Source organism: Globicephala melas, chromosome 9 (assembly GCF_963455315.2).
Source record: "Globicephala melas chromosome 9, mGloMel1.2, whole genome shotgun sequence".
Lineage (NCBI taxonomy): Eukaryota > Metazoa > Chordata > Mammalia > Artiodactyla > Delphinidae > Globicephala > Globicephala melas.
The window spans coordinates 43,473,940-43,493,897 of record NC_083322.1 but is presented as its reverse complement, the minus strand read 5'-3'; the positions used below and the strand labels follow the sequence as shown (position 1 = coordinate 43,493,897).

Sequence of the window (19,958 nt, the reverse complement as noted above, 5' to 3'; positions counted from 1 at the left end):
CTCAGTTCCCTCCTTGGTGGTTAAAAAAGTGTATTTGTATACTAAAGGAATATATTTGAACACTTTATTTTATTTGTTTACATTTTTATTCTGAAAAAATTTAAATATCAGAACAAGTAACATGAATGTCCATTTTTCCACCATTTAGAGTCAACAGTTGTAAATGTATATACATGTATACACACACTGTTTTTTTTTTTGGTGAACCATTTGAAAGTAAGTTACAGATCTTATGCCACTTCACTCATAACTATTGCAGAACATATTTCCTGATAAGAACATTCTCATATGTAATCACAATACCATAATTACACTTAAGAAAATTAAAAATAATTTCCTAATGTTATCTAGCATGCAGTCACATTCCAATTTCCCCAGTTGTCCCAATGTCTTCTATATCTGATTGTTTTTTGGTATCAGGATCCAATCAAGTGAAATTAAATTTTAAGAGTCAGTAAAGCTGGATGGATCTTTATGCTCAGATAAGTTCTGTGTTATTTAAGATATAAGTTTCATTGCTTTAATAAAGACCAAACTTAATTAAAGAAGATGTTTATTTCTGTCAGATTTAACCACCTGGAGATAAAGTGGTCCAGGACTGGTAGGCAGCTCTGTTGTTCTCAATATGTGGCTTCTATCTTTGAGGCCAAGATAGCTGTTCCAGCCCTACCATCATGCTGGGAAGAGGGGAAGGGAGTGCATACTCAGTCCTTTTAAGGGTAAGTCTGGGTGTTGCACATATCACCCTGCTCCCATCTCATTGGCGAGAAAGTACTCATATGATGTATCTGTCACAGAGGCCTGGAGATATAGGCTTTATTCTAACTGGATGGCCATGAGTCTAGTGATAATTCAAGTACCAAAAGAAAGAATGGCTCTTAGGGGGAGCCGTTAGCATCTCGGCCACAAGTTTGTTTTTGCAAATGACTGAACTATGCTAAACTGTATTAAATCCATTTAATAGCTACTAGTACATTATAATATGACATTTCTCTTTTTGACATATATAGGGCTAGTAATTGCTTCTAAGCTGAGCCCTGTTATTCTTTTTTGAATTATTTGATATATATTTTATAGATTTCCTGTTGTCTTCTTTTTTGTTGGGGCATAGCTGTCACTGCTCACAGCTATCTGTGTTTTCATACCTTTTCTAATTTGCTATTTTCTTTTCTCTGGGCTGGGGAAGCAGGTAATGATAACCATTATAATGATGCTATGATTTATTGTGTTTTATGTGTGCTACACAGTGTTAGAGACTATTAAATCTTATCTCTAACTTTGGAGCTCTTAGGCAAATATACTCATTTTATAAACGAGGAGGCTGAAGCTCCTGGAATATCAGTAACTTGTTTATGAGAACTGCAACTGTTCGAACCATAATTAAAATAAGAATCGATGCCCTGAGTGAGACCTGGGAATCCTACCTGTAAAAAGTTTGCATGATTTTCATTACAAAGACTTTGCAGCATCTATTTTGACTATTTAGAGGCATATTTATACTTTTTCATTTTTGCTTGGTACAGACAGGAGGATTGCTATATAGTTAAATTCTGGATAGATGAGGTACTCTTTGTCTGAATATATCTCTGTGAATACACTTGTACGCATGTATATACATACAACATCCATACAAACTCATATCTTGTTTTATGAAAACTTTAATAAGCATAGTAGATAAAGAATAGATTTAAAAAGCTTAAAACAATGACTGAAAAACCTACTATGCCTTATAAAAGAATTTGAGCTTTGAGGGGATACTCTTCAAAACAGCATTAACATGAACAATCCCTTTCTCTCTAGCGATCCCAGAGTGGTTCAGATGTGTATTTTGTGAATATATGCTAAGACAATATTCAACCTGAAACATCTCTGAGACTATTTAAAGTTGTTAAATGTATTGAATCAATTAAGATGGGATAGAGTATGTTGCAGTAATAAGCACCCCAAAGGTCTCAGTTTGTTTTCTTTTTAAAAAAACTCCTTTGGCAACATATTTTCATTTTTAAAAATTGCCCTTATATCCATACTCGGATACAATAATAAGACTACCATCCATTTCTATGCAAGTTAATTTCTTTTTGAGCAAAGTATTCTTTAAATTTCAAAATTTAGGGTTAACTGTATTGGCACTGATATCCAAGGTAAAATAAAATAGTTACTACACGACTTACTGTATATGGTAAGTATGGGTTAGAGATGACAAATTAATTAGAAGATTGACCTTTTGTTTATTCTCTTAATGAGTAGCTTAATTTTTCTTTGACATAGTTCTTCCCTATATAATAGATTATAGGATACACTAATCACACTAGCAGAACATGAAAAGTTATAGCCACTAGATCTTTCTCAGATTAGGGATACTATATTGTACCATAGAAATCATCATCATTATCATCATCTCAGTATATTTTAAGAACTGTGAATTTTGTAGTTAATGTTTACAGACTAATAGTAGAAGACACTTCAAAATCAATCGATAGTTTAGGGCAATCAGTGACTAGTGTTATTCGGTATTAGTCATTTTCTCTCCCAACAGTGCTCAACACTGTGATTTGTATAAAACTGGTGCTTAATACATGTCTATGGATTTGGTCTGCTCTGTTTGACTGATGTCCGAGTCATTTGAAAGTATGGGGCTGACATACTATGAAGAAAAGAAGGCATCGTGTAGAACCGTTTATATTTCTGATTTTGGAAAAAATGATATCTTGCACAGTCAGGATTGTTCTCAGGTATTCTCTTGAGCTACGGATTTTAGCTCAAATAAATGAAAATAAATGTATTTAAAACTATAGACATATTATGAATAATGAAAAAATTGGGAAACGTGTAGATAGTGATATACAATAATCTTATAGCTTCATCAGTTTGAGATTTAAAATGTAAACTGCCCATTTTGTCCCTTGGGGAAAAAGTTAACTGACATATTTGTGGTGAATAGTGATAAAATCATTACATTCATAAAAAGAATAAGTTACCTAATTTCCTCTAATTCTTCTTTAGGTCGCGATTTAATTTGTATCCAGTCTATGGATGGAATGCTGATGGTGTTTGAGCAGGAGAGCTATGCTTTTGGGAGATTTCTCCCTGGTTCTCTTTTACCTGGCCCTCTTGCTTACAGTTCCCGTACAGATTCCTTCATTACTGTTTCATCCTGCCGACAAGTGGAAAGTTACAAGTAAGTTTGGATCTTGAATCTTTGGAATCATGGTTTTTTATGTGTATGCTGCTGATAATTTCTTATCCACAAAGAGCTTGAATATTGCAAATGAAAAAGAAGTGGTTTCTCTGATAAAATGTAATTGTGGTAACTTAGAGGATATCATTTACATATCATAAAACATTTGAAAGGCAGTATAGTGCACAGATTGAGATGAAGGATTTGGAGAGAGGCACACCTGGATTGGAGTCCTGATTTTGCTACTCACAGCTGTTTGATGGTCAGTGTCCTTATCCTGAATGTAAAGGAGGTAATAACATCTATTTCGACAAATTTGTTAAAAGAATTAAGTGTATGTCAAGTTACCACTCCATAGAAAATGCTCAATAATTGTTGCGATTGTTCCTTGAATTATAAATAATAAAACACAGTCTGAGTGAAAAAAAGCCAGGTACAAATACATATATAGAATTATTTTATAACAAAAAAAGAATGTATATGACATAGGAAGAATACTGGCAAGAAATACAAGTGTGTTTATGAATGTTTTTAAAAGAACAGCTTACAGAAGTGAAGTATGAAAATAACCCTATGAAAACAGCTTATACTTTTTGCTAGAAATTCATATTGATTTTGGTGAATTGTGTTTCAGAGAGACCGTTTTCTTCTCTACCAGCTAAATTTCAATAAAAATTATGGTTTTGAGTTTTTGGAGGCTGTGTTTTTTATTGGAAGGGAGAATGGGAAAAAAAGTAGAAATCCATTCTGGGAAAAGAAATAGACTTGGAGAATTATAATATTTTAAGTAACTTTATTGTTGTTATCTTACTGATGGCAGCATTTAGAACTTTAAACATCTAAGCAACTCTTCATTATAGCCTTTCAGTATTATTTTTGGCCACATGATTTTTCCCAAGGCAGGAAGAAAATATAAATTCATCAGGCAACAGATGTAAATTTTTGCCTTCAAGTTTTATTATTGTGTATATTGCAAGTTAATGTAGTTTTCTCTTAATAAGTGACAATCTACATTCTGAGAATTATTGTTGAGGCATTGAGGATTTAAAACTCTGAAAATAAGCGAATGTTTGTGACTAAGCAGAAGTTAACTGATGGAGGTAGTGTATCATTATGTTATATTCATCCTACAACTCCTATGGCGCTTGTCCAAAGGAGATGAGTGAGTTGTGGCATTGCTACTGATAATAAATAAAATATCATAATTATTATGAGAAGCTGGGAAAAATACCTGTATAATTCATTCAATCCTGCCAAAACTTAAGCAATATTGAGAAGATCTGCTTTTCACCTTTCCACCCAGTTCTTGCCAAGTAGGGTGATACTAGCAGTGTTTCACTGGGGTCATGATACAAAGATGTGAATGTTCCATGACTTACTCTTTGAAATATGGGAATAGGAATTAATTTGGTAATAACTCCAGGAGTGATTGGATGAGAAAACAATGTGTAGGTTTCCTTAACGTGAAGGTTTAATCTCACAGAAGCTCATACTGTTTTAACTGTGGTAATTCTCCAACATACTGATCTATTAAATTCATCTCCATCTAAGACTAAAAAAGTGCACACTTTATTTATTATGTGGATCTTTTAAAATGGTAAAAATGCATGGGATATGTGATTATTGTGAAATGATGACAATCAAGAGGGTTTATAACATTGAGTAGTATGTTGTATTTATATATACTTTCAACTTTAATAGATTAAATGCTAATCACAGGTGTAATTTAGGATGGGAGAAAGCAGGAAAACTGTAAGTTTGGTTTTTGGAGCCTTCATTAAATCTATTTATAATCAGTTAAAAATATAATCAGTTAATAGAAAAGGCTTTTAAGACATAATTCATTTTCATTTTTGATATTGATGTTTAATTACTTTAAAAACAGATCAATTATGTTCAAATAGGAACTAGAGAAGGCTATGAGTCTCCAACTTTAGTGTGCATAAGAATCATCTGAGCATCCTTTTATGAAATGCACATTTGCACGTTCTTAATCCCCAACCCCTTAGATTTTGATTTAGTAGGTTTGGGGAAAAGACCCAGAAATCATCACAAATACACACCCCAGGTGATTCTAATTCAGGACATACTTTGCATGTTGTTTTTCTTTTGAAGTGAGAGGTTTTTTTTTTTTTTTTTGGTAGAGGAGGGGCTTTGGGCCATTCCCTTGGCCACATTTGTACAAACTTTGGATCATCTTTTATTCTCTTTTTCTTTCCTTTGCTTGTCAGAATTATATAGTCAGTAAATCGTGACCTTTCTACCTTTTTTTTTTTCTCTTATTCAGCCCTTGCTTCCCATTCCCACTGGCATTCAGACCTTTATCTTTTCACTTGGATTTCTGTTTGTTTGTTTGTTTTTTTTAACCTCTAATGTAGACTTTGAAGGGCCTTTCTCATAGCTATTCTTTTAAAACACCTCTTTAAGCCAGAAAAATTTTTGTTGTCCATTAAAAAATCTAAATCTTCTCATATGACATTCAGTGCTCTTTATGCTCCAGTCCCATTTTACCTCTGTTAAGTGAACTTTCAGATTTGGAAGGGACTTTTAAAATTAACTGGTTTAAATATCCTCCTTTTTTTAACCTCCTAGATATATTATTGCCCAACACACTGATTTTTGCCCAATATCATATTTGCTTTCTGTATCGTGCTAAAATGTTCCAGAGTATGTCTTACATTATCAGGTTCCTGAGAGCAGAATCTGTTTTAAATACCTGTTCACTAAAGGAGTAATTCAGTTCATTGGTTCAGTCATTCATTCAGCAAACATTTTTCAAGAGGCTTCTCTGTGCCACACACTGTGCAAAGCACTAGAGATGCAAAGCCAGATAAGACCTGTCTCTTGTCCTCCAGCAGTATGCCAGCAAGTGGAGAGGTAGCAAGTCAATCAGCTACTTCAGTTCATTGTGATACTGGCTATGGCAGCACTGTGCACAGGAAACTGAGAAGCCTAGAGGTGATACCTTTAAATAAGAGTTGAATGTAAGGAGGCTCCCGGAAGAAGTATACTTGCCAGGAGTTTTATCTTTCTCCCCTGTTTGCTATACACTTTCCCCTGTACCCCTACAGTGGCTCCTAATATTAATACATTGCTAAGTAGACAATAGTCTTTAAATCAGTATTTTAAAATCTGTTTGTTGAATTTAATGGATAGTATTTGAAAAAGAGGATTGTGTTCTTCACCAGCCTTAGGCTCTTGCCAAACTGAAATATTTGGTGTTATTCATATATATTCAGAGCTTCTCTCTTTCTCTCTCCTCTTTTGCTCATGCTGTACTCTGTATGAAATGCTCTTCCTTCCTTTTCTGTGAATGAAAATTAGGTCTGGAAGCCTCCCTGCTCCCCATTCAGATCTTGCCTGACGTAGCTGTCAGTAACAACTCCTTCTTCTCAATTCACAGAGTAATTTTTCACTGCTTTCCATAAGCACTATTCATGCTTTCACTGATATGACATTTACTTGTTTTTCTCCTTGACTAGGCTAAATGTTCCTTGATAGCAGGGATTTTGTATCCCCTGAAGTGCCTAGCATTGTACCTTGCTGAAAGTAGATGTTTAACAAGATCTTAATGAAGGAATGAAAAGTTTATGAGGAAACCTTCTATTTTGTTATTGGCATCTTCCAATGAAAATGATTCTCCCAGGCATAATCAAGAATGCTTTAACTATAGCTGGAATGAATGTAGTAATGCTCTGTATCCAGAGCCTACAATTCTAGTAGAGTTCTGCAGGTTAAGTATCAAAGTGCCCAAATCTCCTGGTACGCTTTGAGGTGACAACTATTTTTCATTTGAAAATAAATGATTTTGGAGGGTTTACTTTTGTGTTCGGTGACACCTCAATCCATATTTTAGTTACTTGCTGCTGTTTTTACGATGTGATACAGAGGAGCACTAAATTATACGGTTGAGTTTGTCATTGGTACTCCACAGGACCTGTTAAGCGTTTGTGGCTATTGGTTCAAAAAGTACCACTGTTCACCTGGACTTGCTGTATCTGTGATGAGTGCCCTTTCTGTTCTGAAAAACACATGTGACACTCTTTCATTAAATCTTTTTACATTGGACCTGATTATTCTTTCAGCAGTTCCAACAAGGGAATTTTATTCTTTAGCTTATATCACGGAACACTTGAGCGATAAGAAAAAAAAATCCAAGTGTTTTCTTTATTTCAGAAATTCCAAGTCTGCTTGGAATTGTTTGGTTTTGGAAACAGATTTCCATGTACATTATTGGTCACAGTTAAGAGAATTTAAGGAAGAATCATAAAATAAATGCTGTTGTAAGTTTGTCATCATCTAAATTTACTGTCAGTTACGTTTAGTAATAAAATACTCTTCTGAGTTGTCTTCTGGGAAGAGAATTGGTCTGGATTTAGAAATCAGGAGTCAATTTTGTCTGTGTCTGTGCCTGCTGTTTTGATGTTAATGAGGCCACTTTAGGGGTTCACTTATGCCTCACATGAAATAATAACTCTTTTTAGTTATATAAGAAGCTTCAAACAGCTCAAAATCTTTGGATATAGCAACAATCTCATTAATACCCATATCATCCTCTGGTAGGTTGGTGTCTGCAGGAAATGAATGGTCTATGTAATTAATTGCCCAAGGTTAGATCCATTTGCAGGACCAGCTCTGGACTGATGTTCCAGTCACTAGTGCATACTAATTTCTGTTACCATGAACCAGAGAGAGTAAAGCAATCTTATTTGGAGGTTGGACTATGAGGTCTAATTTTTTGGGGAGTTAGGGATTTTGAAGGTCAGTCTCAGATGGTGTTGAGATATTTGCTGCAGCTACCTATGGGATTTTTTAGCATGATTTTACAAGGCCGAGATCTTCAGCCTCCTACCCTTTCTTGTCTCATTTCCCATGACTCATTCCTCTCCGCCATGCATCTCTCCTAAACTCCTGCCATGGCCTTTCATGTCTCTTTTACTGCTGCATGCCTTTGCATGTGCTGTTTGCTTTGCCATAATGCCTTTTACCTCTTTAACAGCATGATGAGTTTTCACTCATTTTTCAAAACCTAGCTTTCTCCTCCTGAACTGATACCAAGAACATATATATTTCCTCCACCCCAATTACCTGTTCCTGCGATCATATTCCCTTGGTACTTATATGCATACCTTCTATTAGCACAGGGCACTCTGAGTTACACTTATTTGTTTGTATGTGAATCTTCACAACTACTTTGGAAGGTCCTGGTGGATATAGGTCATGTAGTAGTTTTCCCCCTTGTTAATGCTTATATGAGATCCCTACTATATGTTTATTGAATGAATGAACTTTATATACATTAAGCTTTCTTATTAACTGTAATTTTCATGAATGCATTGCAAAATCGATCTTAATTCATAGTCATTCTGCATTCACTGAAAATTGGAGACTTTTTACAAATTAAGTATTGCTGATTGAGATAGAAGGCTTTAAGAGTTGGTATATGGGCTTCCCTGGTGGCGCAGTGGTTGAGAATCCGCCTGCCGATGCAGGGGACACGGGTTCGTGCCCCGGTCCGGGAGGATCCCACATGCCGCCGAGCGGCTAGGCCCATGAGCCATGGCCGCTGAGCCTGCGCATCCGGAGCCTGTGCTCCACAACGGGAGAGGCCACAACAGTGAGAGGCCCGCGTACTGCCAAAAAAAAAAAGAGTTGGTATATGACATTTGAATACCAGTGTAAATTTCGGTACTTGTTTAGATATTCTGCATTGCCTTTATTTATTCAGGTCCCTGATGTTTACACTATCAGACATCTTTCTTTAGACAATATGAGATGTCTGAATATATCTACCTACTAATTTTCCTCTTAGCTATCAAAGAGCAATGTAAGAAGTTTTGATTCAATAAGAGGGAAAGGCTTAATTATTTGTTGAGATGTTTTTGTTAACCTTCTAATACCTTTTCTCTGCTAAGTGTTACCTTTTGGAGAGCCTTCCCTATCTCCTCTATGTAACTAGATATGCACCAACAATAAAAGTAAGAAACTTCAAAAAAAAAAAAGAGGGAAAGGAATCTATGAGCCTAAAATTTCTTCATTTTGAGTAGGATTATTACTCTAACAATACACCATAAATTAATGTGAGTAAGGGAATTTAAACTTTATTGTCTGAATCATTTCTAAATTGAATGATATTTATAAATTGTTTTTAAGAATGATTTGAGCTAAATGTTACTATTTTTTAATTTTTAACTTTTAAAAAAATTATTTTATTGAAGTATAATTGATTTACAATGTTGTGTTAAATGTTACTATTGAAATAAAAGCTTTAAAATACTTATAGAAAGTTATAATGTCCATTATTGAGAACTTATTACATACCAGATAAATTACTATGTGATTTATCTCTATGTATATATAAATCTGTATCTGTCTATGTGTTTGTCAGTCTGTTAATCAATAATTGGGCACCTAGTGTATACCAGATACTGTACTAGGCACTAAATTATTTTTTAATTCTTTTAACAATGCTTCAGTTTGAGATTATTATTCCATTTTGTAGATAAGACAGAGTGATTAATTAAAAAAAATTTTCTCAACTAGTTAATGCTTTAGCTGGGAATTAAACTCAGGTGTTCTGGGGTCCATAAATTATCTATTAATAATTTCTACTATTTCTACTACTACTTTTTTTGGGGGTTTGCAACAAGTCGTCTGGTTGCTTTGCATTATTTGTATTTTTTTCTATTTTGTGTTTTGGTGCTGGATCTTTCTTGAGTATTGTTTTTGTCACATAAACTTCTAATGGAAATGCTTTGATATGTGGCAGAGCTATTTTTCCAACATTGAATTTTGGGACATATGGTTATAATTTCTTTACCATTGCAGGTTTACATAGTCTTAAGCCACAGTATCATTCAGTATGAATTCATTACTAAATTTTACAATTTTTAAAATCAAGGGGAAGGTTATTCGTAAGGTTTGTAGATAATGTGCATTTAAAAATTTTAGCTATACCGAGATTATGTGTTTTTAAAGTTTAAAATAATTTACACTTTTTAACTATAAAGTCACTTACAATTATTCCATATCTTTTAAACAGATACCAAGTACTTGCTTTTGCAACGGATGCAGATAAAAGACAAGAGACTGAACAGCAAAAACTTGGTTCTGGAAAAAGACTAGTTGTAAGGCCTTTTAAAAATATATGAAAATTTTAGTAATGTTATATCTAATTATAGATGTTCATTTAGAATAAGAATTCCTGGGAATAAAAATTTAAAAAACATATATTTTAGCCATTTCTCTTTTCTGTGTTAAAGTTATGTCAATGATCAAAGAATTTAGTTGCCTATTATTGAGCAATGGAGATACATGCCTAGTAATGGTTGTAATATAGCAGATTATAGAGTTGTACCACTAGAATGATAGATATCCAGATGTGGTCACTTTTAACTGAAGTGATTATAAACTAACAAAATAAAAATAGAAAAATTAAAAATTCCTTTAATAGGCAAAAAAGTTGCTACTAATAGGCATGTGATGAAATATATAAGTAAAAGATGAAAAAATGTTCACAGTCTACAAAGATAAAGTTAGCTCAAAGACAAACGTGGACATTTGATAACTTGAAAAAGTAGTTTGAAGAAAATTGTTTGAATTTTATTGTTTCTGGTCTTTAATCCACTCTGAGTATATTTTTCTATAAGGTGTGGCAAAATGTTCTAATCTCATTCTTTCACATGTAGCTGCTCAGTTTTCCCAGCACCACTTACTGAAGAGACTGTCTTTTCTCCATGGTATATTCTTGTCTCTTTTGTCATAGATTAATTGACCATAGGTGTGTGGGTTTATATCTGGGCTCTCTATTCTGTTCCATTGATCTATGTGTCTGTTTTTGTGCCAGTACCACGCTGTTTTGATTACAACAGCTTTGTAGTGTAGTCTGAACTCAGGGACTTACTTCCAGCTTTGTTCTTTTTCTCAGGATTTCTTTGGCAATTCAGAGTCTTTTGTAGTTCCATATAAATTTTAGGATTATTTGTTCTAGTTCTGTGAAATATATCATGGGCATTTTAATAGGGATTACATTAAATCTGTAGATTGCTTTGGGTAGTATGGACATTTTAACAATATTAATTCTTCTAATCCAAGAACATAGGATATCTTTCTATTTCTTTGTATCATTTTCAAATTCCTTCATCGACATTTTATAGTTTTTAGAGCACAGGTCTTTAACCTCCTTGGTTAAGTTTATTCCTAGGTATTTTATTCTTCTTGATGAGATTTTAAACAAGATTGTTTTCTTGCTTTCTCTTTCTGATAGTTCATTATTTATAGGAAAACAATAGACTGTCTGTATTGATCTTGTATTCTGCAACTTTCTGAATTCATTTATTAGTTCCAATAGTTTTTTGGTGGAGACTTTAGGGTTTTCTATATATAAAATACCATGTCATCTGCAAAGAGTGATAGTTTTACTTCTTCCCTTTCAATTTGGATACATTTTATCTCTTTTTCTTGTTGGATTGCTGTGGCTAGGGCTTCCAACTATGTTAAACAAGTGTGAGAGTGGGCATCCTTGTTTCGTTCCTGATTTTAGCAGAAATGCTTTTGGGTTTTCATCATTGAGTATGATGTTAGCTATGGGTTTGTCATAAATGGCCTTTATTATGTTGAGATATGCTCTCTCTATACCATCTTTGATGAGAGTTTTTATCATGAGTAGATGTGGAATTTTGTCAAATGCCTTTTCTGTGTCTATTGAGAGGATCATGTGATTTTTATCTTTCCTTTTGTTAATGTGGTGTATCACATTGATTGATTTGCAAATATTGAACCATCCTTGCATCCCTGGAATAAATCCAACTTGATCATGGTGTATGATTCTATTTATATGTTGTAGGATTCAGTTTGCTAATATTTCATTGAGGATTTTTGCATCTATATTCATTAAAAGTATTAACCTGTAATTTTCCTTTTGTGTAGTGTTTTTGTCTGGTTTTGGTATCAAGGTAAAGGTGGCCTCATAGTATGGATTTGGGAGTTTACTGTCCTCTTTAATTTCTTGGAAAAGTTTGAGAAAGATAGGTAAAATTCTTCTTTATATTTTTGGTAGAATTCCCCTGTGAACCTGTCTGGTCTTGGACTTTTGTTTGCTGGAAATTTTTTTTAAATTGCACATTCAATTTCACTGCTAGCGATCCATTTATGCAGATTGTCTATTTCTTCCTGATTCAATCTTGTCAGGTTGTATGTTTCTAGAAATTTGTCCATTTCTTCTAGGTTGTCCAATTTGTTGACATATAGCTGTAGTATTCTCTTATGATTTTTTGTATCTTGTGGTATTGGTTGTTATTTCTCCTCTTTCATTTCTTATTTTGTTTATTTGGGTCCTCTCTTTTCTTCTTGGTGAGCCTGGCTAAAGGTTTATCAATTTTGTTTATCTTTTCAAAAAAGTAGCTCTTGCTTTCATTGATCTTCTCTCTTATATTTTTTGTCTCTATTTTATTTATTTCCTCTCTGATCTTTATTGTTTCCTTCCTTATGCTGACTCTGGGCTTTGTTTGTTCTTCTTTTTCTAATTGCTTTAGATGGTAGGTTAGGTTGTGTATTTGAGATTTATCTTGTTTCTTGAGGTGGGCCTGTGTCTATAAACTTCCCTCTCAGAATGGCTTTTGCTGCATTGCATAGATTTTGGAAAGTTGTGTTTCCATTTTCATTTGTTTTGAGGTATTTTCTGATTTCCTCTTTGATTTCCTCATTGACCAATTGGTTTTTTAGTAGTATGTTGTTTAACTTCCACGTTTGTGCTTTTCCCATTTTTCTTTCGGTAATTGATTTCTAGTTTCATACTATTGTGTTTGGAAAAAATGCTTGGTATAATTTCTATCCTCTTAAATTTGCTGATACTTGTTTTGTGGCCCAGCATGTGATGTGTTCTGGAGACTGTTCCATGTACACTTGAAAAGAATGTGTATTCTGCTGGTTTTGGATGGAATGCCCTGTAGGTATTTATTAAGTCCAACTGGTTTATTGTGTCATTTAAGACCACTGTTGTGTTACTGATTTTCTGTCTTGATGATCTGTCCATTGATGTAAGTGGGGTTTTAAAGTCTTCTACTATTATTGTATTCTTGTCAATTTTCCCCTTTATGTCTGTTACTATTTGCTTTATATATTTAGGTGCTCCTGTACTGGGTGCATATATGTTAATGATTGTAATATCCTCTTCTTGTATTGATCCTTTTATAATGATATAGTGATATTATTATATGATATCATGTATTATATTATTATGATATTATAATGATATAATGCACTTCTTTGTCTTTTGTTATAGGCTTTGTTTTAAAGTCCATTTTGTCTGATATGAATGTTGCTATCCTTGCTGTCTTGTCGTTTCTGTTTGCATGAATGAAATATCTTTCTCCATCTCCTCACTTTTAGTCTGTGTGTGTCTTTGGCTCTGAAGTGAGTCTCTTGTAAGCAGCATACAGATGGGTCTTGTTTTTTTAATCCAATCAGACACCCTATGTCTTAAAAAATATTTTTTATTGAGGTATAGTTGATTTACACCCTATGTCTTTTGATTGGAGCATTTAGTCCACTGATATTTAAAAAAAAATATTGATAGGTATGTACTTATTGCCATTTTATTACTTGTTTTCCAGTTGTTTTTGTAGCTCTTCTCTGTTAATTTCTTCTTCTTTTTGTTTCTTCTCCATGGTTTGATGATTTTCTTTAGTGGTATGCTTGTGTTCCTTTCTCTCTAATTTTTGTGTATCTGTTGTAGGTTTTTGATTTGTGGTTACCATGGGTTTCATATATGTTGACCTACAACTGTATCTACTTGTTTTAAACTGGTGGTCATTTAAGTTCAAACACATTCTAAAGATCTACATTTTTTATTCCCCTCCCCCCATATTTTGTGTTTTTGATGTTATATTTTACGCCTTCATGTTTATCCCTTAACTGTTTATTATAGTTATAGTTGCTTTTATAATTTTTTTGTCTTTTAATCTTCATAGTAGTTTATTTAAGTGGTTGATCCTCAGTCCTTACTAAATATTTGTCTTTCTTAGTGGGATTTTCCCTTTCCTGTAGATTTTTACTTCTTTCCCACTTAGAGAAGATGTTCTAGCATTTCTTTTAGGGTAGATTTAGTATTGATTGATGAATGCTTTTAATTTTTGCTTGTCTGAGAAGCTCTTTATCTCTCTTTCAATTATAACTGATAATCTTGCTTGGTGGAGTATCCTAGGTTGCAGGTTTTCCCCCTTTCAGCACTTGGAGTATATCATGCCACTTCCTTCTGGCCTGCAAAGTTTCTGCAGAAAAATCAGCTAGTAGTCTTATGGAGGTTCCCTTGTGTATAACTCTTTGGTTTTCTCTTGCTGCCCCTAGAACTCTGCCTTTATCTTTAATTTTTGCCAGTTTAATTATGATATGTCTTGCTGTGGATCTGTTTGGATTCATCTTCTTTGGGACCCTCTGTGTTTCCTGTATCTGTATATCCATTTCCTTCTTTAGGTTTGGGAAGTTTTCAGCCGTAATTTCATCCAATACATTTTCAACCCCTTTCTCTCTCTCTCTTCTCCTTCTGGGGCTCCTGCGAATGTTGGTACATTTGATGTTATCTCTTAAACTGTTCTCATTTTTTAAATTTGTTTTTATTTTTGCAGTTTCTTGTTAAAATTCTCACTTTGTTCATCTATTCTTTTCTCTAATTCAATTAGTAGTCTTATTACTAATGCTTTGAATTCTTTATCTGGTGAATTGTTTATTTTTAATTTTTTTTGTGGTACACGGGCCTCTCACTGTTGTGGCCTCTCCCGTTGTGGAGCACAGGCTCTGGACGCGCAGGCTCAGCGGTCATGGCTCACGGGCCTAGCCGCTCCGCGGCACGTGGGATCTTCCCAGACCGGGGCGCGAACCCGTGTCCCCTGCATCGGCAGGCAGACTCTCAACCACTGTACCACCAGGGAAGCCCCATTTTTCTGTTTTTTTAGGTGTTTTCTCTTGCTCTTTCTATTGAGACCAATTCCTCTGTCTTCTCATTTTGCTTAACTTTCTCTCTTTCTATGAAATTAGGTGAAACAGTTATCTAATTCAGTGTCCTTATGTGGGAGCATCCTTGTATAGTTTGTATGTGCCCAGTGGTTTTGATGGGAGAGCTGGATTTGATGTGAACATAAAGCACATCTTTCCTCAGGGTGTGCTGGCAGCTATCACCTTGGTAGGAAGTGGGCTGGAGAAGGAAGGGCTAAGGACAGAGCCAGGTATGAGCCAAGGATTCCCCTCTCTTCAGTGGCCATCACTACCCTATCAAAGGTGGGGTAAGGTCCCAAGTTGCTGGAGCAGAAGCCCTGAGGGTGGAGTCTTTCTGGCTCTGTTCCCTTTAAGTGTGAGCCCTCCCCATTTTCAGCACTGGCACCGTTGTCGCAGAGGGGAGCAGTGCTGGAGTAGGAGTGCCTGTGCAGGCTCTTGGTATTTGAATGGGTATAGGCTGTGGTGGTGCAGCCATAGACAGAGGTTAGGCTTCTTCTGATGTGCTGCCTGTGCAACCCCTCCCTGGTTAGACAGTGCTTTTGGTCTTAGCTGCCTCTGTGTTTCACTGCTGAGCTCTTTCCTCAGTCATGGCAGCCTTCACTACAGTGTGGAGCTGCAATGTGAAGTAAGCAGGGCTGGAGCATTCAGTCTGCTCAGGCTGGGGCACTCACGAGGCGGTTGCAGGAAACCAGTCAGCCACCCATGAAGTTTCGATCTGCACGTTCTGCCCTGTTTTGGGAGTGAACAAGCATGTGTGCACTCCTTCCGAGCTGGATCTGGGATTCCCCCAGCCTTCCTATTAGTCCCACCTGCCCTCCAACCAGCCAAGGGGGTTTGTCTTCTCTGTGCAGGACCCCAGAGCTAGGGTGCCCAACATGTAGTTCAAATTGCTCACTTCCCAGGGAGGATCTCTGCCTGTGAAGTCTCACTTTTCCTCTGAGCCCCGTCCCTCACACAGGTCCTGACCTGATCGCTTCTCTTCCCTTTCTACCTGATTATGTGTGGATCTCTCTTCCAGCCTTGGTTGTACAGGAGTCTTTCTGCCAGTTTCCAGTTAATTTTTGGTGAGAATTGTTCCACATATGGATGTATTTTTGCTGTGTTTGATGCCGGAGATGAGTTCTACATCCTGTGACTCTGCCATCTTGATTTCCTTCTCCAAGAGCAGAGGTCTCCTCTGTCTTCTAGCTTGCATTGTTCCCATGAGAAATCTTTCATCTTATCTTTGTCCCTTTGTATATAATGTCTTTTTTCTCTGGATGTTTTTCAGATTTTCTCTTATCACTTGTTTTGAGCAATTAGATTATGATGTGTTTTGTGTAGTTTTCCTTTCTTTCATTCCTTTTTCGATGCTTAAGATTTGTTGAACTTCGTATATCAGTGAATTTATATGAAATTTAGAAAATTTTCAGCTATTAATTCTTCATATATATTTTTCTGTTCTCCATCTTTTCTCCTGTCCTCTCAATTACACATACATTTAGGGTACTTGAAGTTACCCTACAGGTCACAGATTTTCTTTTTCTTTTCAAAAATTCTTTTTTCTATTTCATTTTGGATAATTTCTACTGCTATGTTTTCAAGGTCACTAATATTCTTTCTACAGTGTCTAATCTGGTATTAATTCCCATCTGGTAGAGCTTCTATCTCTACAAGTTCACTTCGGGTGATTTAAAAAATATCTTCCATGTATCTACTTAACTTTTTAAAGATAAAGAACATAGTTATAATAATTGTTTTAATGTCCTTGTTTTCTAATTCTAACATCTATATCTTTTTTTTTTATGTCTGATCTTATTTATTTGTTACTCTTAGAACATCTCATTTTTGACTGGACTCAGACTTAGAAGTAGAAGCTTTCAGAGAGGACAGCCTCCAACTCTTGGCAATCTGTTCCTGGCGTTTTTCTTTGGCCTCCTTCATCCTCCTGGCCCAAAGTTTAGCATATTCTGCAGCCTCTTCCTTATTTTTCATAGTACACTGTTTCTTCAGAGCAATACACCGATGTTTGTCTTGCAGAACACGTGGAGTAACAAGATGCTGAATCTTGGGTGCTTTGGTCCTAGGTTTCTTACCTTCTTTGTTTAGGTGCTTTCTCACAACATATTGGTGGACATCATCTTCTTTAGAGAGATTGAAAAGTTTGCGGATTCTGCTAGCTCTTTGGAGCCCCAGGCGATGAGGCACAGTAGTATCAGTGAGTCCAGGAATATCCTTCTCCCCTTTTTTATCGATGACCAAATTGAGAACTCTCAGATTGGCATCTACAATGCAACCCCATGCAGATTTGCCCTTTCTTTCTCCAGTTCTCCTTGGTCTGTAACAAGAATGCCCCTTACTCAGTAGCAGGTGGACTTGGCCATGGGTCAAAACACCCTGTTTCACAGGGAAACCCTGTTTGTCGTTTCCACCACTGATTCGGACCATGTAACCCTTCCATTCTTCTCCCAGAGTGTCAGCAGCAACTTCTGTGGCCATACGCTTCTCATAAAAGGTATGAAGTTTTCATTCATCGTCCACTTCAATGAGTTTCTGGCAGCCAGTGGCTGGGAAAGAGATGTTCAGCTTCATTCTGAAGTGGCCGACCGCCTCTGAGGCGCCACAAAAAAGAGTCTGTATCAATTTTGAGTGAATTTCAGTTTATTTATTTATCTCCACATCATGGATCACATTTTCCTTTTTCTTTACATGCTTGGTAATTTTTTATTAGATGCCAGGATATAGTCAATTTTACTTTGTTGGGTGCTAGATATTTTTGTGTTTCTATAAATCTTCTTGAGCTTAGGCCTGGGAGACAGTTAAGTTAGTTGGAAACAGTTTGATCTTTTTGGCTCTTGCTTTTAAGTCTTGTTAGGTGGGACCAGAGCAGTGCTCATTCTGGGGCTACTTATTCCCTACTCCTGAGGTAATACCCTTTGAGTGCTTTATCCACCTCCCTTTGAATTATGAGGTGTTCCAGTCTGGCTGGCGGGCACTGGCAGTATTCCAGGCCCTTTGTGAATGCTGGGCACTGTTACCGCTAATCCTTTTGAGTGGTTCTTTCCCTGGCTTTGAGTAGTTTTCTACATGAATGTGCTGATAAGTACTCAGCTGAATACTTGAGAGGATTCTTTACAGATCTCAGAGTTCTGTCCCTGTGCTGCTCTCTTTCTTTGTCATGCTGTCTTATGCACTCTAGCTGCCTTGGTTTTTCTGAACTCTTATCATACATCTCCTCAACTCAGGGAGTCTGTTGGGCTTTGCCTGGGTTGTTTCTCCCTGTGCCATGGCCTGAAAACTCTCTCATGGCAGGAGCAATTTTACCATTCACCTCATTTATTTTCTGTTTTTAAGCGGATTGCTGTCCTTTGTTTTCTGATATCCAGTGCCTTGCAAATGGTTGTTTCATACATTTTGTCTGTGTTGTGGTTGTTTCAGATGGATGGTAGATTTTTTTCCTATTACTCTATGACGGCTGGAAATGGAAAAAATTTTAAATGATTGTTCTTAGTAAACTTCTGTGCATTTTGAGACTCATTAATTTAGAATGTGGTATATTTCCCTAAGGACAGGTTACAAAGAGTGGCACTCAGTACCTAGTGAACTGAAAGTATTTAGTGGCAGGATCTTGGCCTGTGGCCTCAGAAACTTTGCCTATCCACTCTGAATGAATCGTCATCTCTCAGAGTCAGGGACACATCAGCCTGAGTTACAAGCACTGAAAAGTAATGCTAGAATGCTAGCCTATTATATTGTAATGAGAAATATTAACTGCCTTAGGACTGATGTTCATGTCTTGTGTCCAGTAAAATCTTTTCATATAGGTAAACTACACTTGAACTAAGTGGCAATTGAATGATTTCTTGGTGTTGAATCTGAATTTAGATGAAGATAATCTGATGCATCTACCTATATTCACTATGCTGTCTCCCTATTCCAGATTGTTCTTATATACACACTGATTATATTTGCCTCTCTGGCTAGCCCCATTTGGATTTCATACCTTCTTCAGATATTTTAATCCTAAAGTAGACAGATTAATACCTAAATCATTTCTGGATGGCATGAAATTTATATATATATATAAAAAAATTTTATTTTTTGGCTGCTTTGGGTCTTCGTTGCTACATGTGGGCTTTCTCTAGTTGTGGCAAGTGGGGGGCTACTCTTTGTTGTGGTGCGCGGGCTTCTCATTTCAGTGGCTTCTCTTGCTGTGCAGCATGGGCTCTAGGTGCGCAGGCTTCAGTAGTTGCAGCATGAGGGCTCAGTAGTTGCGGCACGTGGGCCCTAGAGCACGCGGGCTTCAGTAGTTGCAGCACACAGGCTCAGTAGTTGTGGTGTGTGGGCTTAGTTGCTCTGCAGCATGTGGGATCTTCCCGGACCATGGATCAAAACCGTGTCCCATGCATTGGCAGGCGGATTCTTAACCACTGCACCACCAGGGAAGTCCATCTATCTATCTGTCTATCTATCTATCTATCTATCTATCTATCTATCTATCTATCATCTATCTATATATCTACCTATCTTTAATGTGACTTTTCATATCTTTTCTTTGAACTTTTATTTGTTGATTCTTGCCTCAAAGCCTAACTTTGAGGGCAATCTTACTTCCTCTTTATCCACATAATTTTGTGCATTCCATCTCACATTGCATTTCCCTGATGATTAGTGGTGGTGAGCATTTTTTAATATACCTGTTGGCCATTTGTATGTCTTATTTTGAGAAATGTCTATTTAGGTCTTTTGCCCATTTTAAAATCAGATATTTGTTTTCTTGCTATTGAGCTGTCTGAGTTTCTTATATATT

The 19,958-nt window shown here is 36.0% G+C and overlaps 1 protein-coding gene and 1 pseudogene across 7 annotated transcripts in view; one reads left to right on the top strand and one right to left on the bottom strand.

The window, feature by feature from the left end:
• Positions 1-19,958, top strand: part of BBS9 (Bardet-Biedl syndrome 9) — a 445,438-nt gene that overhangs the window by 94,975 nt on the left and 330,505 nt on the right. For all 7 annotated transcript variants that reach the window (XM_060305435.2, XM_060305434.2, XM_060305433.2 and 4 more), the window contains exons 7-8: positions 3,004-3,178; positions 10,221-10,305. In XM_060305435.2, the coding sequence (XP_060161418.1) occupies positions 3,004-3,178; positions 10,221-10,305 (260 nt within the window). The remainder of the gene's footprint in view (positions 1-3,003; positions 3,179-10,220; positions 10,306-19,958) is intronic.
• LOC115853816 (small ribosomal subunit protein eS6-like) lies at positions 16,991-17,740 on the bottom strand (annotated as a pseudogene).